The sequence below is a fragment of the Stegostoma tigrinum genome, chromosome 7, assembly GCF_030684315.1.
Source record: "Stegostoma tigrinum isolate sSteTig4 chromosome 7, sSteTig4.hap1, whole genome shotgun sequence".
NCBI classification, from domain to species: Eukaryota; Metazoa; Chordata; class Chondrichthyes; order Orectolobiformes; family Stegostomatidae; genus Stegostoma; species Stegostoma tigrinum.
In genome coordinates, this window is record NC_081360.1 from 7,003,191 (window position 1) to 7,026,604 (window position 23,414).

The 23,414-nt window shown below is 43.1% G+C and overlaps 1 protein-coding gene across 3 annotated transcripts in view; it reads left to right on the forward strand.

The window, feature by feature from the left end:
- Positions 1–1,097: 1,097 nt before the first annotated feature.
- The window catches only part of LOC125453942 (islet cell autoantigen 1-like protein), a 94,680-nt gene continuing 72,363 nt past the window's right edge, over positions 1,098–23,414 (forward strand). The window contains exons 1-4 of one of the 3 annotated variants that reach the window (XM_059647025.1): positions 1,098–1,477; positions 9,925–9,967; positions 12,290–12,458; positions 22,026–22,098. In XM_059647025.1, the coding sequence (XP_059503008.1) occupies positions 9,951–9,967; positions 12,290–12,458; positions 22,026–22,098 (259 nt within the window). In that variant the 5' untranslated portion in view covers positions 1,098–1,477; positions 9,925–9,950. The remainder of the gene's footprint in view (positions 1,478–9,924; positions 9,968–12,289; positions 12,459–22,025; positions 22,099–23,414) is intronic. The other 2 variants (XM_059647024.1, XM_059647026.1) reach the window with 2 other exon arrangements.

The following is a 23,414-nucleotide window of genomic DNA, read 5'->3' on the forward strand; positions in this document are numbered from 1 at the left end:
GACATATTGTACTCAAAAAAAAAACAACTGTTTCTCCAATATACACATGCTCCCTGACCTGGTGAGTTTCTCCAGTACTTTCTATATCTACTTCAGATTTCCAGCATCTGCAGTATTTTGCTTTTAGACGGTGTAAACCTGGAAATGGCTGTACTGGTTTGAAACAGTTTCAAGGACCAAGACATGTTGAAACCAATACCATCATTGCCAGTTTCCAATAGTTTGTCTTTAAAGTGTTCAGTTCATCTAGAAGAATGAAGCATAGTGTCACCCATGTCAAAGGTTGAAGATAGCACAGAAATGAGGTAGGAGAACATCTCAGCCAGAAACCTGCAGAGAAATATTATAATAAGACAGATGGTATATTAAGCATTGCCAACTCTGCTAAATGTATTCTTGGAGGTTTAACTTCATCACCTCAATTGCCTAATCAAGTAATCTCACACCATCTTTGAAGAAAAACTGCAATTTTCTCTAACGTTGCTCTACCCTTTCTCCCGAATTACTTGCAGCAGTGCCACATTCATGGAAATCGTGGAATTAATCCTGGTTCGCACAAGTCATCCATTCTAGGAAGTGTGCCAGTGTGAGTTTGGGTAGAGAGATTGAATTAAGCTGGGCTGTAAACTTATCTACTGCGGAATGACTAAAAACACCACTTCAATGGGGCACAAAATCAACACGTTTGTGTTGTTTGGTTTTGTCGCAACGTCAATAATGACTTGTTGCAACAAACCGCTAACATCGAAATGAAAGCATAGACTGTCACAGAGGTATCAGTTAAAGAAACCTGACCTCCAAGAATATAGCCCAAGCACATTACTGATTTAACCAGAGGAAATACAATTGTGTAGCAGAACAGAAACATACTCCACGACTTTAAGCAGCGAATTCACCCTTTCCTAAAAATCACGTGTTATTATTACTGACCATTTTCGACATTTACACGAAAGCGACGCCCCGCGTTGTGGAGGGTTCACTCCATGCACAGCAGCTCCACCCCGCGGCTCGGAGGGCAGGTGGGGAGAAGAAACAGAGGCCCCCGCCCTGCGGTCTGGAGGACTCATTGCCGATTCCAGCAGAGCCTCCCAGCCCTGCCACCAGCAACTCAACTACACCCATCTGGACAACTCAAAGATAATGACGCAAAACATCAGCTTTTGTGCTCCTAAGATGCTGCTTGGCCTGCTGTGTTCATGCAGCCCCACACTTTGTTACCTTGGATAACTCACTCCCTCTGCCATAAGATAAGCCTTGCGGTCTGGAGAGCTTAGTCCAGCCTCGGCAGCGCCACCCCGTGGTCGGGAGGACTCAGTCCAGCCGTTCTCTGGGCTGTGGAGAACACGTCCGCACGCCCTGATCCGGCCTGGGTCGAGGTGGATTTCACTGGAATGAGCTGAGTTGAGACCGCCGAGGGAGACAGTCTGTCACCCCGGGCTTGGACCCTTCAGCCTCGACCTTCGACCACCCAGTGCCGGTAAACAACCAGGGTGTGGGGTGGGGTGGATGGAGGGTTTAGGATGCGGGGCCTGGGCTGTGTTCACCCAGAGAGGGAGGTCCCGGCTGGAGCACGTAAAGGTGGAGAGCCGAGGCCCTCGGTTATTATCCATTAATATAATCTAGATCAGAGCGGGGCGGGGGATGTAAGTTGTCCTGAGACCAGTGAGCGGGGAGTTTCTTCAGGAAGGAGCCACGACTTAAAGCTAAAGACAGGTCTGTTACTGTATAACACAGTCCTGGTGGGGCAGGTCTGTGACTGTATGACATAGGTACTCCATCGGTGGGACAGGTCTGTCCAGGTCTAACACTGGGACAGAGTACTGCTGAGGCATGTCTGTCACTGTATGATACCGGGCTACAGTACTATGAAGGTGGAACAAGAGTATAACTATAACCCTGGGGTACAGTACTGGTAGGGGATATGTCTGTCATTGTATAACTCTGGGCTACAGTACTAGTGTGGACAGGTCTGTCACTGTCAAGCACTTGGGTGCAGTGGTGGGGACAGTTCTGTCACTATCTAACAGTGCCCTCATCTTTGGGGACAGATCTGTCACCCTATAAGATGAATACAGTGCTGCTGGGAATGGGTCTGACACTGTATAACACTGAGGTACAATACTGGTGGGGACAAGTCTGTCACTGTCTAACAATGGGATCTTGCTCTGGTGGAGACAGGTCTGTAACTTTAACACTGGAATACAGTACAGAATTGGACGTGTCTGCCGATACATATCCATGGTCGTGTCATATTGATGGACAATGGTCTGTCACTGTATAACCCTGGTATAGTGATATTTTGGACAGGCCTCCAATTGTATAACACTGCAGTACAGAACAGGTGGGGTCAGAGCTGTCTCTGTATAACACTGCAGTCCAGTCCTGGTGGGGATGTCAGTCACTATATGACCCTGGAGTATAGTACAGACCTGTTATTGTATAACAATGGAGTACAGGATGGGGGCAGGTCTATCACTATATAACACTGGGGTGTAATGCAGGTAGGCACAAATCTGTCACTGTATAACACTGAGGTACAGTAATGGTGGGTATAAGTCTGTCTTTGGGGTGCAGTACTGGTGGGGACAGATCTGTTGCTGTATATCATTGGAGTACTGTTCTGGTTGGGACAGTTCTGTCAGTGTATAATACTGTGGTTTCAATGGTGGGGACAGGTCTGTCACTGTCTAAAGCGAGGATCCTGCACTGGTGGGGACAGATCTGTAACTATAATACTGGAGCACAGTACAGATGGGGAATAGGCTGCCAGTGTATATCAATGGGGTGTCATATTGATGGGCATAGATCTGCCACTGTATAACCCTTTGTACAGTGCTAGTTTGGACAGGGCTCCAACTGTATCAAACTGGAGTTCGGTACTGGTGGGGACAGGTCTGTCAGTGTATAACACTGGGGTATAGTACTGATGGAGACAGACAGGTCTGTCACTGTGTCACACAGGGGTACAGTACTGGTGGGGACAAGTCTGTGACTGTTCGACTTGTAGGTACAGTCTGGTGGGGTCAGATCACTATATCACTGGTGTACAGTACTGGTGGATTTGGGTCTATCAGTGTATAGCCCTGAAGGGCTGTATATTTGTGGACAGAAGTGTCATTGTGTACCACTGGGATGCAGCATTGGTAGGATTGGGTCTGCCAGTGTGTAATACTGGGATACAGCACTTGAGGTGAATAATGTTGGGGTGCAGTACTGGTGAATATAGGCTTGTCCGTGTATAACCATGTATTTGGGAACTCTCATAACCAATCCCTATCCCTATCCTGAGTAGAGTATTGACATCCTGCTCCACACGTTAGCTGAGTGGTTAGCACTGCTGCCTCACAGCATCAGGGACCCAGGTTCGATTCCAGCTTCGGGCAACTGTCTGTGTGGAGTTTGCACATTCTCCCCATGTCTGTGTGAGTTTCCTCTGGGTGCTCTGCTTTCCTCCCACAGTCCAAAAGATGTGCAGGCTAGGTGGATTGGCCATTCTAACTTGCCCGTAGTGTTAAGGGGTGTGTGGGTTATAGGGGGATGGGTTTGGGTGGGATGCTGCAAAGGGCAGTGTGGACTTGTTGGGCTGAAGGCCCTGTTTCCACACTGTAGGGAATTTAATCTAATCTGTAAACCCTAGGGGTTCTATTATTCTAAATCCTCCTGACTTCTGTCTTAAGTCAATTTGTTTTGTTCAATATTCTTTCATCATGTTATCCAGCAGCATCTGTTCATATGTTTTGAGAGCTTAAATTGTTGCAGTAAGCACAGCTGTTTTGGTGGTGACAGTTTAACATTTCCACAACCTTTGGTGTGACATTGTGGCTTGGCTTTTGACTCTCCTATCTCTAATTTTAAGATCATTTTCCCCACAAGAGGAAATCATTTCTGTGTCCACCCTTTCAGATCCAGTTAACATTCTGAGCATCTTAGTTACTTTAACCCTTTGATTTTTGAATTCAAAGAAATAACTCCTGTAACCCATGTCCATAATTTAACCATTCTGGCTTTGTTGGTTCAGTGTCAGTATAGCGTAGGCTGGTATATCCTTCCTGAGGTGCAGTGTCTGGAACTGCACACAATACTCCAGGTGTGATCTGATCAGAAAATCTCTGGACAGCTGAAACATAACCTCCCTTTAATATTCCAGCCTCCTTGTGACAGTCAACTTTCCATTAGACTTTTGATTTTTTTGTTTGGTCCTGTTGTCTTGCTTAGATTGATTAGTTTAATTGAACTCACAGATCTCATTTTTCCTAATCAGTCTCCAGTTTGTCACCATTTAGGAAATACTCCAACATGTCTTTCCCCATTTTATAGTTATAGGTCTTTTTGCTAGATGAGGGAGTCCAGAACTAAAGGGCATAAGGTAAAGGTGAGAGGGGAAAGATTTAGAAAGGACCTGTGGGGTAACTTGTTCATGCAGATGGTAGTGCGTGTATGGAATGAGCAGCTAGAGGATGTAGTGGAAGCTGGTACAATTACGACATGTAAAAGGCATCTGGATGGGTATGTGAATAGGAAGGGTTTAGAGGGAAATGAGCCAAATGGTGTCAAATGGGATCAGGTCAGATTGGGATGTCTGGTCATTGTGGACGTGTTGGACTGAAGGGTCTGTTTCTGTACTGTTTGACTCTATATTTGCATGGTTTATTGTAACTCTGACAGGGAATGGGGTGGCAATGGCCTAGTGGTATTGTTGTGAGACTAGTAATCTAGCGATTCGGATATTATTCTGGGGGCCTGTGTTCGCATCCCACTGTGTGGGATGAAGATCTTTTCATTCTTTCATTCAAGGATAAAAATCTGGTTTTAAAAAATGAAGAACTGAAAGAACTGTGGATGCTGGAAATTTGAAACAAAAAACAGAAATTATTGGAAAATCTCAGCAGGTTTTGTACATCTGTGGAGAGTTAACATTTCAGGTCCAGTGACAACAGCGTCAGTTCAAACATGGACTTAAGAGCTGATTGCAGAGGTGAGTTGAGAGTAACAGCCCTTAATAATATCAAGACTGTATTTGCAAACTCGAGTCAATTGGAATCAGAGGTAAACTCTCTCCTGATTGTTGTCACGTGTGATGCAGAGAAAGATAGTTGTGGTCGTTGGACCATCTCAGCTCCAGGACATCTCTGCTGGAGTTTCTCAGCATAGTGTCCTAGGCTGAACCATCTTCAGCTGCTTCACTAAATGATCTTCCCTGCATCAAAAGGCCAGAAGCGGGGATGTGTGCTGATGATTGTGCAATGTTCAACACCATTCACAACTCCTCAGATGTTGAAGCAGCTTATGTCCAAATGCTAAGGCTAAAAGGTGGAGAGTAACATTTGTGCCATACAGACACCGGGCAATAACTATTTCCAAAAAGTAGAACTCTAACCATTATCCCTTGGCATTCAATAGCATAATAATCGCTGATTTACCCACCATCACGTCTTGGGGGCTAAGACTCCGACTGATGACAAGCCGCAACTGGAGGAGCAACAGTGGAGGAACAAGAAGAAGAGAGAAAGATGAAATCTATTGCAGTAAAATCTTGCATTATATTCAGTGTTTCAAGATGGTATTGGAGTGTGGTGACGCTCTGTGTATATTGTGCAAAAAAACGCTTTTCACTATATTTTTATATACATGTGACAAATCTAAAACTGGAGTACTGTACAGGTGCGGATAGGTCTGTCTCTCTACCCTGCTGGGGTAGAGTACTGGTGGGGACAGGTCTATCTGTGTAACACTGGGGTAAAGTACCAGTGCGGACAGTCCTGTCATTGTATAAGAGTGAGAGAAAAGCATTGGATTACGTTAAGATAACACAGTGTGAAGCTGGATGAACATAGCAGGCCAAGCAGCATTAGAGAAGCAGGAAAGTTTGACGTTTTGGGTCGATACCCTTCTTCAGAAAATAATGATTTCTCCCTTCTATCGTATCACTGTTAAATGTATTTCCTCTTTGGGTCAAATTAGTTCATTCAGAATCGGATATAGAACAAGTCAAGTGTGTATAGCTGCATTTAAATAAGTTATTCAGTAACAGCTTCGATGAATTCTGTCAATAAATTTGCATTGATTGTGCCTTTTAGAAATTTGGAAAGGTCTGATGCTGGGAAACAAAATAATTTGTCAGCAGGTCTGACAGCTTGAATAAAAGAGAAGACAGTGTGTTTGGGTGGAGCTCAAATCTAAAAATATCTCATCCTGTGTGTGCACCCATTATGTTCTTAATACCTGCAAATTGAATATACAATAGAGAGTAGTCAGCACAGACTGCTGTGTCATGGCTATCCAACCTAACTGAATACTTTGAAGGAAAGACAAAATAATAGATAGGGGTAATGTTGTTGACATAATACATTTACATTTTCGAGGATCTTTGATTAGATACTGCGTAGCAAATTTGTGATTGTGTCAAGAGAAGTTGGTTCTGGGAAAGTCACGGATATGAAGTATAGTATAGTATATAGTTGTATAGTAGAATGCTGAGTTGGGGTTAATCGTGGTTACTCAGGCAGGCAGAAAATGGCAAGTGATAACACAGTATGGAGCTGGAGGAATACGGCAGGCCAAGTAGCATCAGAGGAGCAGGAAAGTTGTTGTTTTGGGTTGGGAACCTTCTTCAGAAATGAGGTGGAGGGATGGGCAGAAGGGAGCTCAGAAATAGAGGAGGGATGGGGCTGGAGAAGGTAGGTGGGATGGCGATAGGTGAATGCAGGTAGGGAGTGGTGGGGATTGTTCAGTGGGATGAGAGGAGTGGATAGATGGGAGAGAAAATGTGTTGTGTCAGGTCAAGGAGGCAGGGATGAGAGGGAGGGTTGGTCATGGGATGAGGCCAGGGGTGGGGAAGATTTTGAAACTGGTAATGTCCACATTTAGGCCATTGGGCTGTAGGCTCCCAAGACGGAATATGAGGTGTTGCTCCTCCAATTTGCGGGTAGCTTTATTGTGACACAGGAGAAGGCCCAGGATGAACATGTCATCCAGGGAGTGGGAGAGGGAGTTGAAATAGTTCATGACCGGGAGGCATTGTTGTTTGTCACAAACAGAGCGCTGCTGCTCTACAAAGCAGTCTCCGAGCCTCCACTTGATCTCACCGATATAGAGGAGGCCGCATTGGGAGCAGCGGATGTAATAGATCACATTATCGGATTTGCAGGTGAACCTGTGTCTAATGTGAATGGCTTGGTTGGTGCCTTGAATGGAGGTGAGGGGGGAGGTATAGGGGCAAGTGTAGCACTTCCTGCAGTTGCAGAGAAAGTTGGTGGGGCTAGTGGGGAGTGTGGAACGGGCAAGGGAGTCGCGGAGAAAGTGGTTCCTACGAATGACAGATAGGGGTGGGGAGAGAAATGTATCTTTGGTTGTGGGGTCAGATGTTCCACAAGGATCAATGCTGCTATTGTTCTTTACCCATTATTCTCTCACAGCACGTGGGCTTCATGGGCAAGGCCAGAATTTCTTGCTTGTTCCTAACTGCCCTTGAATGAAGTAATTTGCTTGGCCATTCTAGACGGTACTTGACAGTCAATCCCATTGCTGTGGGTTTGAAGCCACATGTAGGCCAGACCAAGTAAGATTTCCTTTCCTGAAAGACATGAGTATGATCTTATATGACAGTTGACAGTGATCATCATTAGACTTTTAATTCCAGATTTTCTTTTATTGAAGTTCGATCCAATCGCAGAATTACGTCAAACAGTAGTTATTTTGTTTTGGGTTTTTCAAGCTTGAGCTATTTGAACATGGTTCTACGCTGCCTATTACGAATATTAGAAAAACATGCTTTTAGATTAGCAGCAGAATTTTGTTAGTGGAAGATAATAACTTATATAGCTATTGCACTTTGAGTTTCTGGCAGGGGATGGGGCGGGGCGGGGGGGCAGTGTTGCCCTGATACTGATATGCCACATTTTGGACGAAACTGAATAAAATCCAGATTGACACCCCTAGTGAATGATAAGGGAGTACCAGATTGTCTGAAGTGCTGTCTGTTAAGGTAGATTGGGCACATTTTGCATGCAACAGTGATGACCTCTCAGCACTCTCCCATTCAATATCTTACCACAGGTTGCAAAGCAACTAGCTAACTGCCAGTTCTGAGCGGGAGTTGACAGTTCCTCAATCTGTCACAAATTCTCCTCCATTTGTAGATGCTCCCTATCTACTCTCTACTTATCCACCATTTATAAATGCTCCCAACATTTGCTGTTTCTCCTGGAGTTTGTTGCTTACACCATCATTTCTGACTGGGCTTTTTAAAAGGTGCCAGTAGCTGTTGTACTTGCAACATTTGCAATTTACTTTAAGTGTCAGGTGCAATACTGTAACCACAGGGAGTGGTTCAGTGAAAGAATGGGAAGAGTGCACAACTCTTGGGTTGGAGAGGGGCCAGCAGCATCACGGGATATGTTTTGGATTGCTCCAGGAAAAAGCTGGCAGAGGCATGACAGGTGGAAAGTGATTTTTTGCTCTACATTTCCACTGTTATTCAGTGCTTGTGGAATTCTCCCCAAAACAGGTAGCATGGTGGCACAGGGGTTAGCACTGCTGGCTCACAATGCCAGGGACCCAGGTTCGATTCCGGCGTTGGGCAACTGTCTGTGGAGTTTGCATGTTCTCCCCGTGTCTGCATGGGTCTCCTCCGGGTACTCTGGTTTCTTCCCACATTCCAAAGATGTGCAGGCTAGGTGGGTTAGCCATGATAAATGCAGGGTTACAGGGTCTGGGTCTGGTTGGGATGCACTTGGAGGGTCATTGCAGACTTGACAGGCTGAATGGCCTCCTTCAGCACTGTAGAGATTCTTAATTAAAAAAGAAGAGGGTGGTGGTGTTGGCAGGGGATGGGTGGGGGGCAGTGTTGTCCTGATACTGATATGCCACATTTTGGATGAAACTGAATAAAATCCAGATTGACACCCCCAGTGAACGATAAGGGAGTGCCAGATTGTCTGAAGTGCTGTCATTTGGATGAGACATCAAACCAAGGCTGTATTTGCCCTTTCACGTGGAGTTAATGTTTTAACCAGCCGAGTTGTTTGGATACCACCCCAGAGTAAATAGTTAAGGACTTTGGATTGTAAGGTCTGGAGGAGATTGAAGAGATCTGGAGTGGGGAGGTCATGGAGAGTTTAAATACAAGAATGAAAATTTGATAGCCCCTGATGATGTGCCAACATTGTGTGACTGGAATCAGACTGATGTAAATGCGTCAGTGTGCGAACCAGTCTTGATCAAATGAAGCTAAATGAAGCTTTATTGGAAAGATGTTCTTTTTCTCTTTCCTCTGCCATGGAGTTGTATTGGGTGGATTTCTGTCAGTTGCCTCTTATCTCATCCATGTGAGGGGGTGCAAAGAAGGAGCATGAGAGTGTTGCTTAAGTGCGGGAGGATTTCACATCTGAGCCTGATTCTGTCCTTACTGATGATCGGACTGATTGCCTTTCCTCTCTGTGCTCTTCTACAGCTCATGAATGCAGAGGTCAATTTATCAGCCTTGCTATTTGATGTGGCTGAGAACAACTCATTCAGTCTAGGTTGAGTGGGGGTCAAACTGGGATCTTCTTTGACTGCTTCAACACTGCAGGGCACAGGTGCATTTGAGGGAGCTGTTCCATAGAAGCCTGCCAATTTATTTTTCACTTAATAGGCTGCCTTGTGCTACAACCTTATGTGATTTCGTTTTTATAACATTAACCTTTCAATGGAATGGTTCTTACAAATGGCAAAGTCCATCCGATTGTAATTTCCCAGCTGTACTGAAGTCATAGTATTAATACAATTGTATCCTGCATCAGTCAATGACCACACTTCAAAACAGTGCTTTACTGGCTGTGAAATGTCTTGAGTTGCCAAAGGCACTCTATAAATGCAAGACTTTTCTTTAGAATTGTCCTGTAAGTGAAAAATCTGTATCTAATTACTTCTGCATCTGTTTAGGTTCCTCACAACAGAAACAGTACACAATGGACCGTCATCAAGGGTAAGCATTATGCAAGAGGAGTTGCATTAGATTGTAGTACGATAATGCACAAGAAGGCCCCTGGATAGTCAAATACATCTCAGTTTCTCTTCAAATGATGTCACGGGTGCAAGGCTCAGTTACCTTCACTGATCAGGTTTCTGTGTTTTGTAGTGTTCTGCAAACCAGGCAGTTGGAGGTGGGGAACTGTGCTCAGATTGATCCCCCCCTGCTTCACCACCACCACCACCTCCACAAGAGGACAAGAATGAAACCTACATTTTGTCAATCTGCATTTGTGAATAAAGATGTTGCATGATCCATCAATCACAAGAATAAAACACTGCTGTAAACAACCATTTACAGGACTGAAGATAATAAAATGTGAGGCTGGATGAACACAGCAGGCCAAGCAGCATCTCAGGAGCACAAAAGCTGACGTTTCGGGCCTAGACCCTTCATCAGAGAGGTCTAGGCCCGAAACGTCAGCTTTTGTGCTCCTGAGATGCTGCTTGGCCTGCTGTGTTCATCCAGCCTCACATTTTATTATCTTGGAATTCTCCAGCATCTGCAGTTCCCATTATCTCATTTACAGGACTGAATTAGCTCTGTGATGTGTGGATCATTCCTAGAATTGTTTCTCCTTTGATTCTCAACCATGTTCCTTCTGGTTGTTCAGTAACCTTGCTGCTCCTTTGTCCATCTGTCAGTCTCTACCTCTCTCATTCCAACAGCTCTGTCAGTTTGTACTGCTTTGTTTTCTATTCTTTTTAGAGCCCTCGAATTCCTAGAATGGGTACAATGATCCAGACTTCTGATTCATTGCATTGGCTGTTAACAATGTACCGGCCATCTGACCTCCAGGGAATGAAGGACACCAAATTATTCTTAAAATAGATGCCAAAATCCCCAACTATTTTCTATATTTTGTTTTCGTATTCACGAACTGTCATCAAATCATGATTACGCCATAGATAAAATTTATAGATTGTAAAAGGGCCTTAGATGCCTAAACCTGCCCCAGCCAACACAAATGGTCTAGAGAGTGAAGATTGGCACAGTTCAGTACCTATTTTCTATTACATGAGGTGAAAAACAGGGTAAGAAGTGGCCACATTTTAATTTTAACCAGAAAGACATCCAGTATAGTAAAAGAAATCTTTCTTCATCAAAAAAAGGTTGCAACTCTCTGCTTTTCTCTTCCTACACCTAGTGGTGCATCAGGCAGACAAAGCATGTGCTTAAGACTGTTTCAAAAGCACATTTCCTGGGGCATGTTGCTCATCTTTCCAAGAGGTTATTACTTTTGGGTTGCTGCTCTGTGTTGAGCCTAACTGATGAGGAGACTCTCCCACTCTTGCTACCTGCCACAGGTAGCTAGGAAGAATTTGCAGGTTGATAATCAACCTGTTTGGCTGCTTTATGAGTGCACCTTCTTTAGCCATTAAGAGCTGGAGTGGAGTTTGACCCCAGAGCTACCATCTAAGAAGCAGGGATTCTACTCACTGTGCTACAATGAAAGTAGTCCTGTTTGGTGGCTTCAGCAGGTTGACACCTCATTTCTAGGTATGCCTGGTGCTTCTCCTGGCATGCCCTCCTGAAATTTTCATTGAACCAAGGATAAATTCATTCAACTGAGGCACTTAGAGGGCATTGGATAATTATTTGGATAGAAACGATGTGCAAGAGTGTGGAGAAAAAGCCAGGGATGGCACTAAGTAATGATGCCTGTTTGAAATACTGGATGAGGCACAATGGACCAAATGTCCTCCTCACTGAATGAGGCAAGGCTCAGGTACAGACCAGCAGAGAGTATAGTTCAATTTATACAGAGGTTGAAGGACATTTGTTATTACATTAATTCCTCATTGTTGGTAGTTCAAAATATATGAATTCAAGATAAAATCGACATCCTATTGGGCTACTATACTGCTGACATTGTAAACAAAGTTCACCAACACGACATAGTTTAGAACATGTAAGTTGTGGCTCAGTGGTTAGCACTGCTGCCTCACAGTGCCAGGGGCCTGGGTTCGATTCCAGCCTCAGGAGACTGTCTGTGTTGAGTTTGCACATTCTATGTGGGTTTCCTCCGGGTGCTCCAGTTTCTTCAACAGTCCAGAAATGTGCAGGCTAGGAGGATTGGCCATGGAAAATTGCCCATAGTGTCAAGGGATGTGTAGATTAGGTGGGTTATAGGGGGATGGGTCTGGGTGGATGCTCCGAGAGTCAGTGTGGACTTGTTGGGCCGAAAGGCCTGCTTCCACACTGTAGGGATTCTGTATTTAAAAAATGTACTTTGGGGTATTGAATCAAGAAATAACTGGATGTTGTTGTCATTAGGTATTCTGGAGAGATGTTTAACCGGCATGTTCTCAATGATGACAAATCTGTGGTGAGCCAGATGCAGAAAAAGTATTGGAAGACAAAGCAGGTGCTTATTAAAGCAACAGGGAAGAAAGAGGATGAGCATGTGGTGGCATCTGATGCAGATTTGGATGCAAAATTGGAGGTAGGTGTGTAAATCCAACCAGCCTCAGCGAACTGTCAAAAACATCCAGGAGTACAGACATAAACTCCACATGTCTAAATCTGTGAGGGTGTGAGATACGTAACCTACATATCAGTAAGATGAATTAATGGTGATTACAGATCTTATCACTGGTTGGAGATTTGAAACTGATGTGTGGTTAGAGTACAACACAAGAAATAGATTGGAATAATACCGGTTTATTGGGAACTGCTTCTTTACTTAAGGGTTTTTGGTCCTGATATTCTAAGTATGTCTGATGACAACATTGATGTTCTCCTGGCCAGAACCTGTATTTTGAGTGGAACAATAAGACCTGCCCTTTACTGAATATAAAGGAAATAACTTTTCAGCATCAGGGAGGAAAAGTAATTAGTTTGAATTTAGGGCTAAGAGACCTCAAACTGAAACATTCAGCTGCCTTTTCTCTCTTCAGATTCTGATAGACTCAAACTTTTTTTTTAATATTTTCTGTTTTAGTTTTCCAAGCTTTGCCATTTATTTTCTCTCAAACCGTGCTTGATGATTCTTTACTCACTGAGGACTTTGGCAACACCTTTGTCATAAATAAAGATTGAATGGGGAAATCTGAATTTTATCTTTTGTGTTCAATTTTTGCCTTCAAAGGTGTTTTCTTAAAAAAAAAACAGTGGGCACCCTGGGTAACTTCTTTGTGACTTTACAATGCTTACCCATGTGCCATGAAATTACTTGCCTGCGCTGCGTATGTCTCTAATAAATAAAAAAATTCACAGAAAAAATGTCTCACCTTACTCCATGTATCAACCTGCAACATTCTTCCAGGCCATAGCTGAGGTGAGGAAGCAGGAACTACCAGCAAAGAAAGTCCCTGTCTCTCTGGAAGAGGCGGTGAGCATTCAGTTCTTGTCAAGCCCAAATGCAAAGTCTTGGATTCTATAGGGGGGGTTTGCCATTTTTCAGTGAGTTCCAGGAGTCCAGGGAAGTCCTGAGGAAATTCAGGACCCTAAATGCCTTAACTCTAATTTACTACGCTGTTAATTTAGTCGATAAGTGTCCAGAACTGAAAACCTGGGAGTTTGACTATCCCATCACACTATGGAAAGTGTGTAGAAAACCAAAATTCTGCAGATGCTGCAAAGTTGAAACAACAATAAAAATTGGTGGAAATATCCAGCAAGTCTGGCAGAGACTTTTGAGAGAAAAGTAGTTTTAATGTTCCAGGTCGTGATGACATGTCATCAGATCCGAAGAAAGATCAAGTTGACACAAAACCTTGATTCTGTTTCTTTCCACAGGTGGAAAGTGTGTAATTTGACCTCCATAAATCTGACAATTTGTGGAATAGTGACAAAAAAATATAAATAACCATGAAAGCTGTCAGATTTTTGTATAAATACCACTGCTTCATGAATGTTCCTGAGGGAAGAGAAATTGTCACTCTCATCTGGTTAGGCCTACACGTGATCCTGTCCCATGTTATATAGTTACCCTTACTGTCTATTTGGAAACTAAGGTGGGCACTAAATAGAGCATTGCCCTTTCCCAAATACACGTTTTAAATCGTTAAATTTTAGACGATCATTCCTTTCTAGTGTAGATTTTTCTGGTCAGTGAGAAGTATAAAGCTAAAAGAACGGACTTGTAGGAAGGGGAAACTTAATTGAGCTATTGCAGGCTGAGAGGAAAGTAAAGAGCACGGTAAGGATATTTAGCTTGCCACAAGGAGCACAAGAAAAACTTTGCAAGGGATGGCAAATGCATCACTAAAGGTTTTTAGAAAAGTATTGAGAGAAAGAAGGTAACTAAGAGTACTGTGGACTCCTTAGATTAAATTTTATTTGAAAATCAGGAAATGTCAAGCTTGCTAAACATATTATGTTACATTTTACAGTAGAGGAAAAAGGTAGATGCCAGAGATGCAAGGAAATGTAAAAACAAATTAAGTGTGGTTGGAAACTTACTGGATTTAATTGAAGAAAGAATGAAGTTACAAATCTCAAAGACCTACAAGACTACCCAGAGTATTAAAAAAACGTGGAAAATTGTCCAAAAAAACTTGCTGATCAGAAATTGCCTTTGGATTGGGAAGTTACCAATATTTAAAATTTTAAAAAGCAAGAAGAAGCAAACAAATAATAATAAGGTTTACAGCACATAAAGACAAATTAATAAGGTTTACAGCCCATTGAGACTGCGCTGTTCAAAACAACCACCTGAATAGTCTAATCCCATTTTCCAGCGCTTGCCTCATCGTCTTGCATGCTTTGGCATCACAGGCATGTAGCTAAATACTTCTTAAATGTTATGAACGTTTCTGCCTCTACCACCCTTATAGGCAGTGAGTTCCAGATTCCCTCCACCCTCTGGGTAATAAAGTTTCTCTTTACATGTCCTCTAAGCCTTCTGCCTCTTACTATAAATCGGCAAAACTAAAAAAACTGATCGTTGACTTCAGAAAGAAAGGAGGAGAACATACCCCCATCTACACCAATGGAACGGAGTTTGAGAGGGTTGAGAGCGTCAGGTTCCTAGGAGTGACGATAACCAACAACCTGTCCTGAACTTCCCAAGCAGATGTGACAGTCAAGAAGGCACAACAACATGTTGTCTTCTTCAGGTGGCTCAGGAAATTTGGCATATCCATGAGGACTCTTGCCAACTTTTACAGATGTGCCGTAGAAAGCATGCTGTCTGGGTGCATAACGACCTGGTACGACAACTGCTCTGCCCAAGACTATAAGAAACTACAGAAGGTTGTGTGCACAGCCTAGACAATCACAGAAGCCAACCTTCCATCATGGACTCCATCTACGTGTCTTGTTGCCGCAGAAAGGCTGCCAATATCACCCATCAGACAGAAGATGCAGAAGCTTGAATACATGCACCAGCAGATTCAAGAACAGTTTCTTCCCTGCCATTATTAAACCGATGAATGGACTCTGTAACTTCAAATAATGCTGATCTTGTTAATGTTGATCTTGCTTAGCACATGGTGTAACCTGTATATTTTACTCTGTCCAAGATATTTTTCACCGTAAGATCTATATGTCCTTGCTTATTATGATCTGTCTGTGCTGCCTCACAAAGAAAGCTTTTCACTGTACTTAGGTACCTGTGACAATAAATCAAATCAAATTAAATGCCCTCAGTCATTGATCCTTCCAACAAGGGGAAAAGTTTCTTCCTGGCTACCCAGCCCATTCCCCTCAGAATTTTATACATCTCTATGGTGTCCCCTTTTAATCTCCTCTGAACAAAGAAAACATCCTCAATATGTTCAATCTCTCTTCAGAGCACAAACTCTCCAGGCCAGCAGACATCCTGATAAAACTTTTCTGAACTCTTTTTAGTGCTATCGCATCCTCCTACAATGTGGATTCCAGAACTGTACACAATGCTCTAGTTATGGCCTAACCAATGTTTTATACACATCCAGCATAACTTTCCTGTTCTTAAACTTATGCCTTGGCTAATAAATAAAAGTGTCCCATATTCCTTCTTAACCACTTTATCCTCTTCTCCCACTACCTTAAGGGAATAGTGAACATGCACACCATGGATCCTAGCACAGTTTAAGATGTTTTAGGATTTGGTAGTGTAGATAGAAAGAAGTTGTTTCCTCTTGTCGAAGAAGTCCAGAACAAAGAGTGCGTCTTAAAGCAGAGCCAAGAGTTCAGGAGTGCTGTCAAGAATACTTTTCCGCAGAAAGGACAGTGGAATCTGGAATTCTCTCTTCCAAAATGGTGATGGGGCTATGGTTTAGTTGAGCATTTCTTAAAAATTTAGGCAATGACATTAGAAAAAACGTGATCAAGCTGGGTAGATGGAATTGAGAAAAAGTTCACTGTCATTTACTGAATGGCGATCTGGGCTTGGTGCTGAATGGTCAACTCATGTTCATCATAAACAACTGCACATCATCTGCCTACATCCAAGAAGAATTGGGTTAACATTTTTTCAGACTTGTTTCTTTCCTCTCACAAGCAAAGCACTGTCCAGTCTGTTTTAACTTTTTCACTCTAAGTAGTGCAGAACTTGTGAGGGACGCAGTGTGGCTCACTTTTGTTTATTAGAAGCTGCATATATTTATACCAAATGAGTACAGTCTTCACAATAATTAACTGGAGGAAATTCCTGATTTTCCAGATGGGCTACATCCTAGAGTTCTGAGGGAGGTGGCTGAGGAAATAGCGGAGGCTTTGGTCGTGATCTTTCAAAAATCACTGGAGTCAGGGAAAGTCCCAGATGATTGGAAAATTGCTGTTGTAACCCCCCGTTTAAGAAAGGATCAAGGCAAAAGATGGAAAATTATAGGCCGATTACTCTAACCTTGGTAGTTGTAAAATTCTAGAATCCATTGTCAAGGATGAGATTTCTAAATTCCTGGAAGTGCAGGGTCAGATTAGAACAAGTCAGCATGGATTTAGTAAGGGGAGGTCGTGCCTGACAAACCTGTTAGAATTCTTTGAAGCGGTAACAAGTATGTTAGACCAGGGAAACCCAGTAGACGTTATCTATCTAGACTTCCAAAAGGCCTTTGATACGGTGCCTCACGGGAGTCTGCTGAGCAAGGTGAGGGCCCATGGTGTTTGAGGTGAGCTGCTGGCTTGGAGTGAGGATTGGCTGTCTGACAGAAGGCAGAGAGTTGGGATAAAAGGCTCTTTTTCGGAATGGCAACAGGTGACGAGTGGTGACCCGCAGGGTTCAGTGTTGGGGCCACAGCTGTTCACCTTATACATTAATGATTTGGATAAAGGGACTGGGGGCATTCTGGCGAAGTTTGCCGATGATACAAAGATAGGTGGACAGGCAGGTAGTACTGAAGAGGTGGGGAAGCTGCAGAAAGATTTAGACAGTTTAGGAGAGTGGTCCAGGAAATGGCTGATGAAATTCAATGTGAGTAAATGTGAGGTTTTGCACTTTGGAAAAAAGAATACAGGCATCGACTATTTTCTAAATGGTGAGAAAATTCGCAAAGCAGAATTACAAAGGGATCTGGGAGTGTTGGTCCAGGATTCTGTAAAGGTTAACTTGCAGGTAGAGTCCGTAATTAAGAATGCGAATGTAATGTTGTCATTTATCTCAAGAGGGTTAGAATATGAAAGCAGCAATGTGCTTCTGAGGCTTCATAAAGCTCTAGTTAGGCCCCATTTAGAATACTGTGTCCAATTTTGGGCCCCACACCTCAGGAAAGACACACTAGCCCTGGAGCGTGTCCAGTGGAGATTCACACGGATGATCCCTGGAATGGTAGGTTTAACATATGATGAACAGCTCAGGATCCTGGGATTGTACTCATTAGAGTTTAGAAGGTTGAGGGGAGATCTAATAGAAACTTACAAGATAATGTATGGTTTAGAAGGGGTGGACGCTAGGAAGTTGTTTCCGTTAGGTGGGGAGACTAGGACCCATGGGCACAGCCTTAAAATTAGAGGGGATAAATTTAAAGCTGAAATGAGACGACATTTCTTCAGCCAGAGAGTGGTGGGCTTGTGGAATTCATTGCCATGGAGTGCAGTGGAGGCCGCAACGTTGGATGCCTTCAAGGCAGAGATCGACAAATTCTTGATCTCGCAAGGAATCAAGGACTACGGGGAGAGTGCAGGGTTGAAATGCCCATCAGCCAAGATTTAAATGGTGAAGTGGACTTGAGGGGCTGAATGGCCTTACTTCCACTCCTATGTCTTATGGTCTTATTGGGTATTAAATAAACAATCTGATATCTTAGCAAAAGTCTAGAGAGGCTGTGGTGAGGTAGAGCTGTCTGTTGTCAGTGTATGTAAAAAGTTAACACTCTGCTTTACAATAAGATTGCTGAGGTGATAGCGTGTAGATGAGAAACAGGTGGTGGTGGGGGCAAGAACAGATCTGGGATATACCAGGGATAACAATGCAGCGCAAGAGAAACTAAGGCAAGAAATACGTAGATATGGTTAAAAAAATAAGAGTAGAAATTATGGAGTCTGTTTTAATATGTATGTGAATATCTGGTGAAGAGAGGGGAACCAGCTTTACTTCTGTTCCCCACGTAGAGTCTCATTGTGTTAATCAATTGACCGTTCACTGGAGAGCTCTTCGTGCCTGTAGGACTACATCCTGGGAAGATCCAAACAGGATCCAAAAGGATGGGGAGGGACATAAGAAAATACTCCAGAAGAATTCTTGGGCATTGGCAGCATCATGAGTGAAATGTACTCTAAAGATTATGGGTTACTTCTAGTTGTTGGAAAGCAGCATGTCATTCTCATAGCTGTCATTCAGCAGCTTCCATAAAATTGTTTATCTCACCCATGTTAAACACTTTAGTTTTTCATTTACAAAGGAATATTTTTAATCAACCTTCTTGGACCTGTAATGACACACCTCTCCACCACTCTAACTCACTTACCCCACCTTTCGCCGCTAGCTGTTACAAATAGCAGCAACCCAAATGTTTAACACTTATTAATGGCGAGGGCCTAGTACAATTATCTGTGGTTACACAGTACACAAAGATGATGCAGGATGTGTGTCCTAACTCTTGGCAGATGGCCTCCAGTTAGTGGTGAGAGGCTGGGCACTGTGAAAGAAATTTGATGTTCTACTTGTTGCAGACTGCCATTTCAGCTGTCCTATAAAGTTCCTGATGTATTGGTGTGGATTAAAATTGTCCGCCTTAGGCTTTGCTTACAGTATGACTGTAGACTTTGCTTTCCTTTATATTTGAGAGGAGTTACTATGATATAATCAGGGTCACAGCCTCCCATTTCCATCTGCACAATCCACATGGTCGTGAGTCTAGATTTCCATCTTATGTTTGGTGAAAAACCGAACCATCACTTGCTTACACGAACAGTGCCAATACTCAATGCAAAGCATGAGAAAGGGACTCCCATTGTCACACTGGCTTCCACCAGTGTTATTCTCTAGTGCCTGTCCCGGTAAGGCCGACTTCCCCTTTCTTGTCATGTACAAATAAAATCATTCAAAGCTCTGAAAATTCTGTCAGGAGATGGAACAACAGTAGAATTATGGGTAGTGGTGAATTGTTTGGACGGCATGTCTTTCCAAAGATTGTTTCTTCTTGGGTGGCACGGTGGCACAGTGGTTAGCACTGCTGCCTCACAGCACCAGGGACCTGGGTCTGATTCCACCCTTGGGCGTCTGTCTGTGTGGAGCTTGCACATTCTCCCTGTGTCTGTGTGGGTTTCCTTTGGGTGCTCCGGTTTCCTCCCACAGTCCAAAGATGTGCAGGCTAGGTGGATTGGCCATGCTAAATTGCCTTTAGTGTTCAGGGATGTGTGGGTTAGATGGGTTATTGGGGGTATGGGTCTTGGTGGGATGTTCTGAGGGTCACTGGACTTGTTGGGCCGAAGAGCCTCTTTCCACACTGTAGGAATTCTATGATCTTCTAAGGTCTATGATCTATGATCGGAATTGGTTCTACTGAGAGCTGGCAATCTGTCTGTATCCAAACAAATCACCCTCTGTTTAACCTGTCTTAATCTCTTGGATTTGACAAGTTTTGGATGTATTTGGAGTTCGAAAGTCAGAAGGACAGCATTTATAGTGCCACATTATTGATGTAGTTCACATTGCCAATTAGTTAAGCAAGAAATATCTAAGAACTTCAGTGGAAACCAGTAGGTCCCAATGATAGCTTTCGTTTTTATGGTAGGATTTAGGAACAGACCTGAAAAGTTTGTTCAATGTTACATTGAAATCCTGATGCCCATTTTTGTGATTCATATCTGATTGACCTTCATATAACTAGTTGCTTCCCGTTTCTGTTCTGAAGGACCCCCAAACCTCCTTATGCAGGAATGTGGAAAGGCTGAAGCAGTTCACATGCCAAGATATTAATTTCTACTTCTTTATTCTTAAATGGGATTTGGATGTAGAATCATAGAATTCCTACAGTATGGAAGCAGGCCATTCGGCCCACCAACTCCACACCAAGTCTCCAAATAGTAGCACACCCAGACCCATCTCCCTACCCTATCCCTATAACTCTGTATTTCCTGTAGCTACTCCACCTAGCATAGACACTATGGGCATTTTAGCATGACTAATCCACCTGTACATCTTTGGACTGTGGGAGGAAGCACAAGCGCCCAGAAGAAACGCACACAGATACAGGGAGAACATATGAACTCCACACAGCCAGCTGCCTGAAGCTGGAATTGAACCCAGGTCCCTGTCGCTTTGAGGCAGCAGTGCTGACCACGTGGAAACACAGGAAGCACCCACATCCCTTGGACTGAGTGGCTTGATAAGGCATTTCAGAGAACAGTTAGAAACAACCATATCTGAAGTCATATGTGGGTAAGCATTTACTTCCATATAGTACATGATTGAATCTGATGGGTGTATGTGGCTATTGATGATAGTGCCCTGCCTTCAATTTTAAATTTAATAGTTGAATTTTAATTCCATTAGCAGCTGTAGTGTGATTTGAACCCATGTCTCCAGGGCATTAGCTTAGGCCAGAATGTAGGTACAGTTTCAACACTTAAAAGACATTTGGATAAGTACATGAATGTGAAAGGTTTGGAGGGATATAGGCCAAACGTAGGACTGGTTTAATTTGGGAGCATGGTCAGCATGGACTAATTAGACTGAAGGGTCTGTTTCCATGCTGTATGACTCTAGCCCAGTGAAGTTACCACTACCTCCTGATGCACTGATTTGGTGCAGCATTATTAGGGCTGTATGGCAGTCTCATTTTGTTAGTTAAGAGTGATATTCAGAGGCTGTAGTTCCCATTGGATCATACAAGCTTACTAATGATTCTATTTGTATGTGATGGACCCATTCTCAGATTGGGGGCAAATTTTATGGACTGAAGGACCAATGCATTTAATGCTGTTAGACGGTGACTAGTCCTCACCTTGTTAGTAAGCAAGCCCAGGGAGCTGAAGCAAATAGAATGACATTTATAGCTTATTCCATTACTATTCTTTCAAAAAGAAACTTCATTCTAGACAAATCTATAAATGCCACAGAGTTCACAGATATGAATTTTCCCCCAAGAAGTGATCGTCTTAGGAATTGGAGCATGCTTACTCGGTGACATTTAGTTGGACCACAATTATGATAGTCCTGCAAATGATTTTAAAAATAGAGTCCTGGATCAAATTCACAATCACTGCATCCTGAAGTCACCGTCTGTAAATTGAATAGTACAGATTTCAAAAGCATAAATCGACTTGGCTCCCAGCCAGCACTGGAGACATTTTTGTGAAGTTGAGAGCAGAAATGTATTGTTTAAATGGCTTTGTCGTGCATTGAAGTTAAACTTTCGAAGGTTGAAGAAACCAATAGCCTGCAGTAAATGTCAGAACATTTCCCACTCAAGCTGTCCTGATGATCGTTGAATGAGATTGACAATTTATGGTGACCTGTGGACTATTTACTGCCTCACACTTGCTTGAAATGAGATTCAAACCATTCAGTTTAATTTGCTTTGGGCCCTTGAAATTGAATAATGCAGGAGCCTTTAGCTTGTAAGTCTGGGCTGGAATCATGAGGACTACCTAGGCTTACCTGCAGTGAGATCTTATAAAATTCTCAATTTCACTGTTTCAGATTTTCCGAATAGTACAGACATCATGCATGGATCTTCTGAAGGTTATTGAGAAATATCAGCAAAGACTCAACAGTAAGTACTCAAATACTTCCTTTCAGGTAGTGTTGACAAAATCTACTGCGTGAACTAGTCAGCTGTGGAATCATCAGGTATTGGCTCCACTCAGTACAACTTGGCTTCATAGAATCATAGAATCCCTACTGTGTGGAAACAGGTTGTTCGGCCCAACAAATCCACGCTGACCCTCAGAGCATCCCACCCAGACCCATTCCCCCATGACCCAAATAATCCACACATCCCTGAACCCTATGGACAATTTAGCATGGCCAATCCATCTAACCTGCACATCTTTGGACTGTAGGAGAAAACCTGAGCACCCGTAGGAAACCCACGCAGACACAGGGAGAATGTGCAGACTCCACACAGTCGCCCGAGGGTGGAATCGAGGGTTGAAAAGAAAACTTTTGGGTTTTCTAATCATTCATGGGATGAGGGCGTCACTGGTTCGGCAGCATTTATTACCCATCCCCAATTGCTCAGGGACAGTTAAGAGTCAGTCACATTGCTGTGGATCTGGAATTGCATGTAGGCCAGACCACGTAAGGATGGCAGCTTCCTTCCCTAAAGACATTACTGAACCAAGTGGGTTTTTTCCTGACAATCAACAATGGATCCATGGTCATCTTTAGACTCTTAATTTCAGGTTTTCAAAAATTGAATTCAAATTCCACCATCTGCCATGTTGGGATTCATACCCGGGTTCCCAAAACATTTTCTGGGTCTCTGGATTAACAGTCCAACAGCAATACCACTAGGCAATTGCCTCCTGTGGAGGGACATAGAGCAGAAGTAGGCCACTCAGTCCTTTGAGCCTTGTTCTGCCATTTTGAAACATGACTGTAGAACATAGAACATTACAGCGCAGTACCAGCCTTGATGTTGCGCTGACCTGTAAAACCAATCTGAAGCCCATCCAGCCAACACTATTCCATTATCATCCATTTGTTTATCCAATGACCATTTAAAAGTCCTTAAGGTTGGCGAGTCTACTACTATCTACCCCAATGCCATATTCCCAAGCTATCCTCATAATTCTTGATGTCATTAGTAACTAGAAATGCATCAGTCTCTGTTTTGAACTAAATCAATGATTGAAAGACTTTCTTTACTCGATGCCATCAGAATTAGCAAATCTACGTATCATCTAGCCTGATCATCATTCAGAATGAAAATCTGCAGGACTACCTACCAACTGGTCTGAGATGACTTAAAATGACCAAACATTGAATACCTTTCTTTTCATCTGCAGTTCACTTATTGAATTCATCTTCAGTTGCAAAGTGGTTTGATCCAATTTCAGACTTGTCTTAAGTACTGTGCCCTAAGAA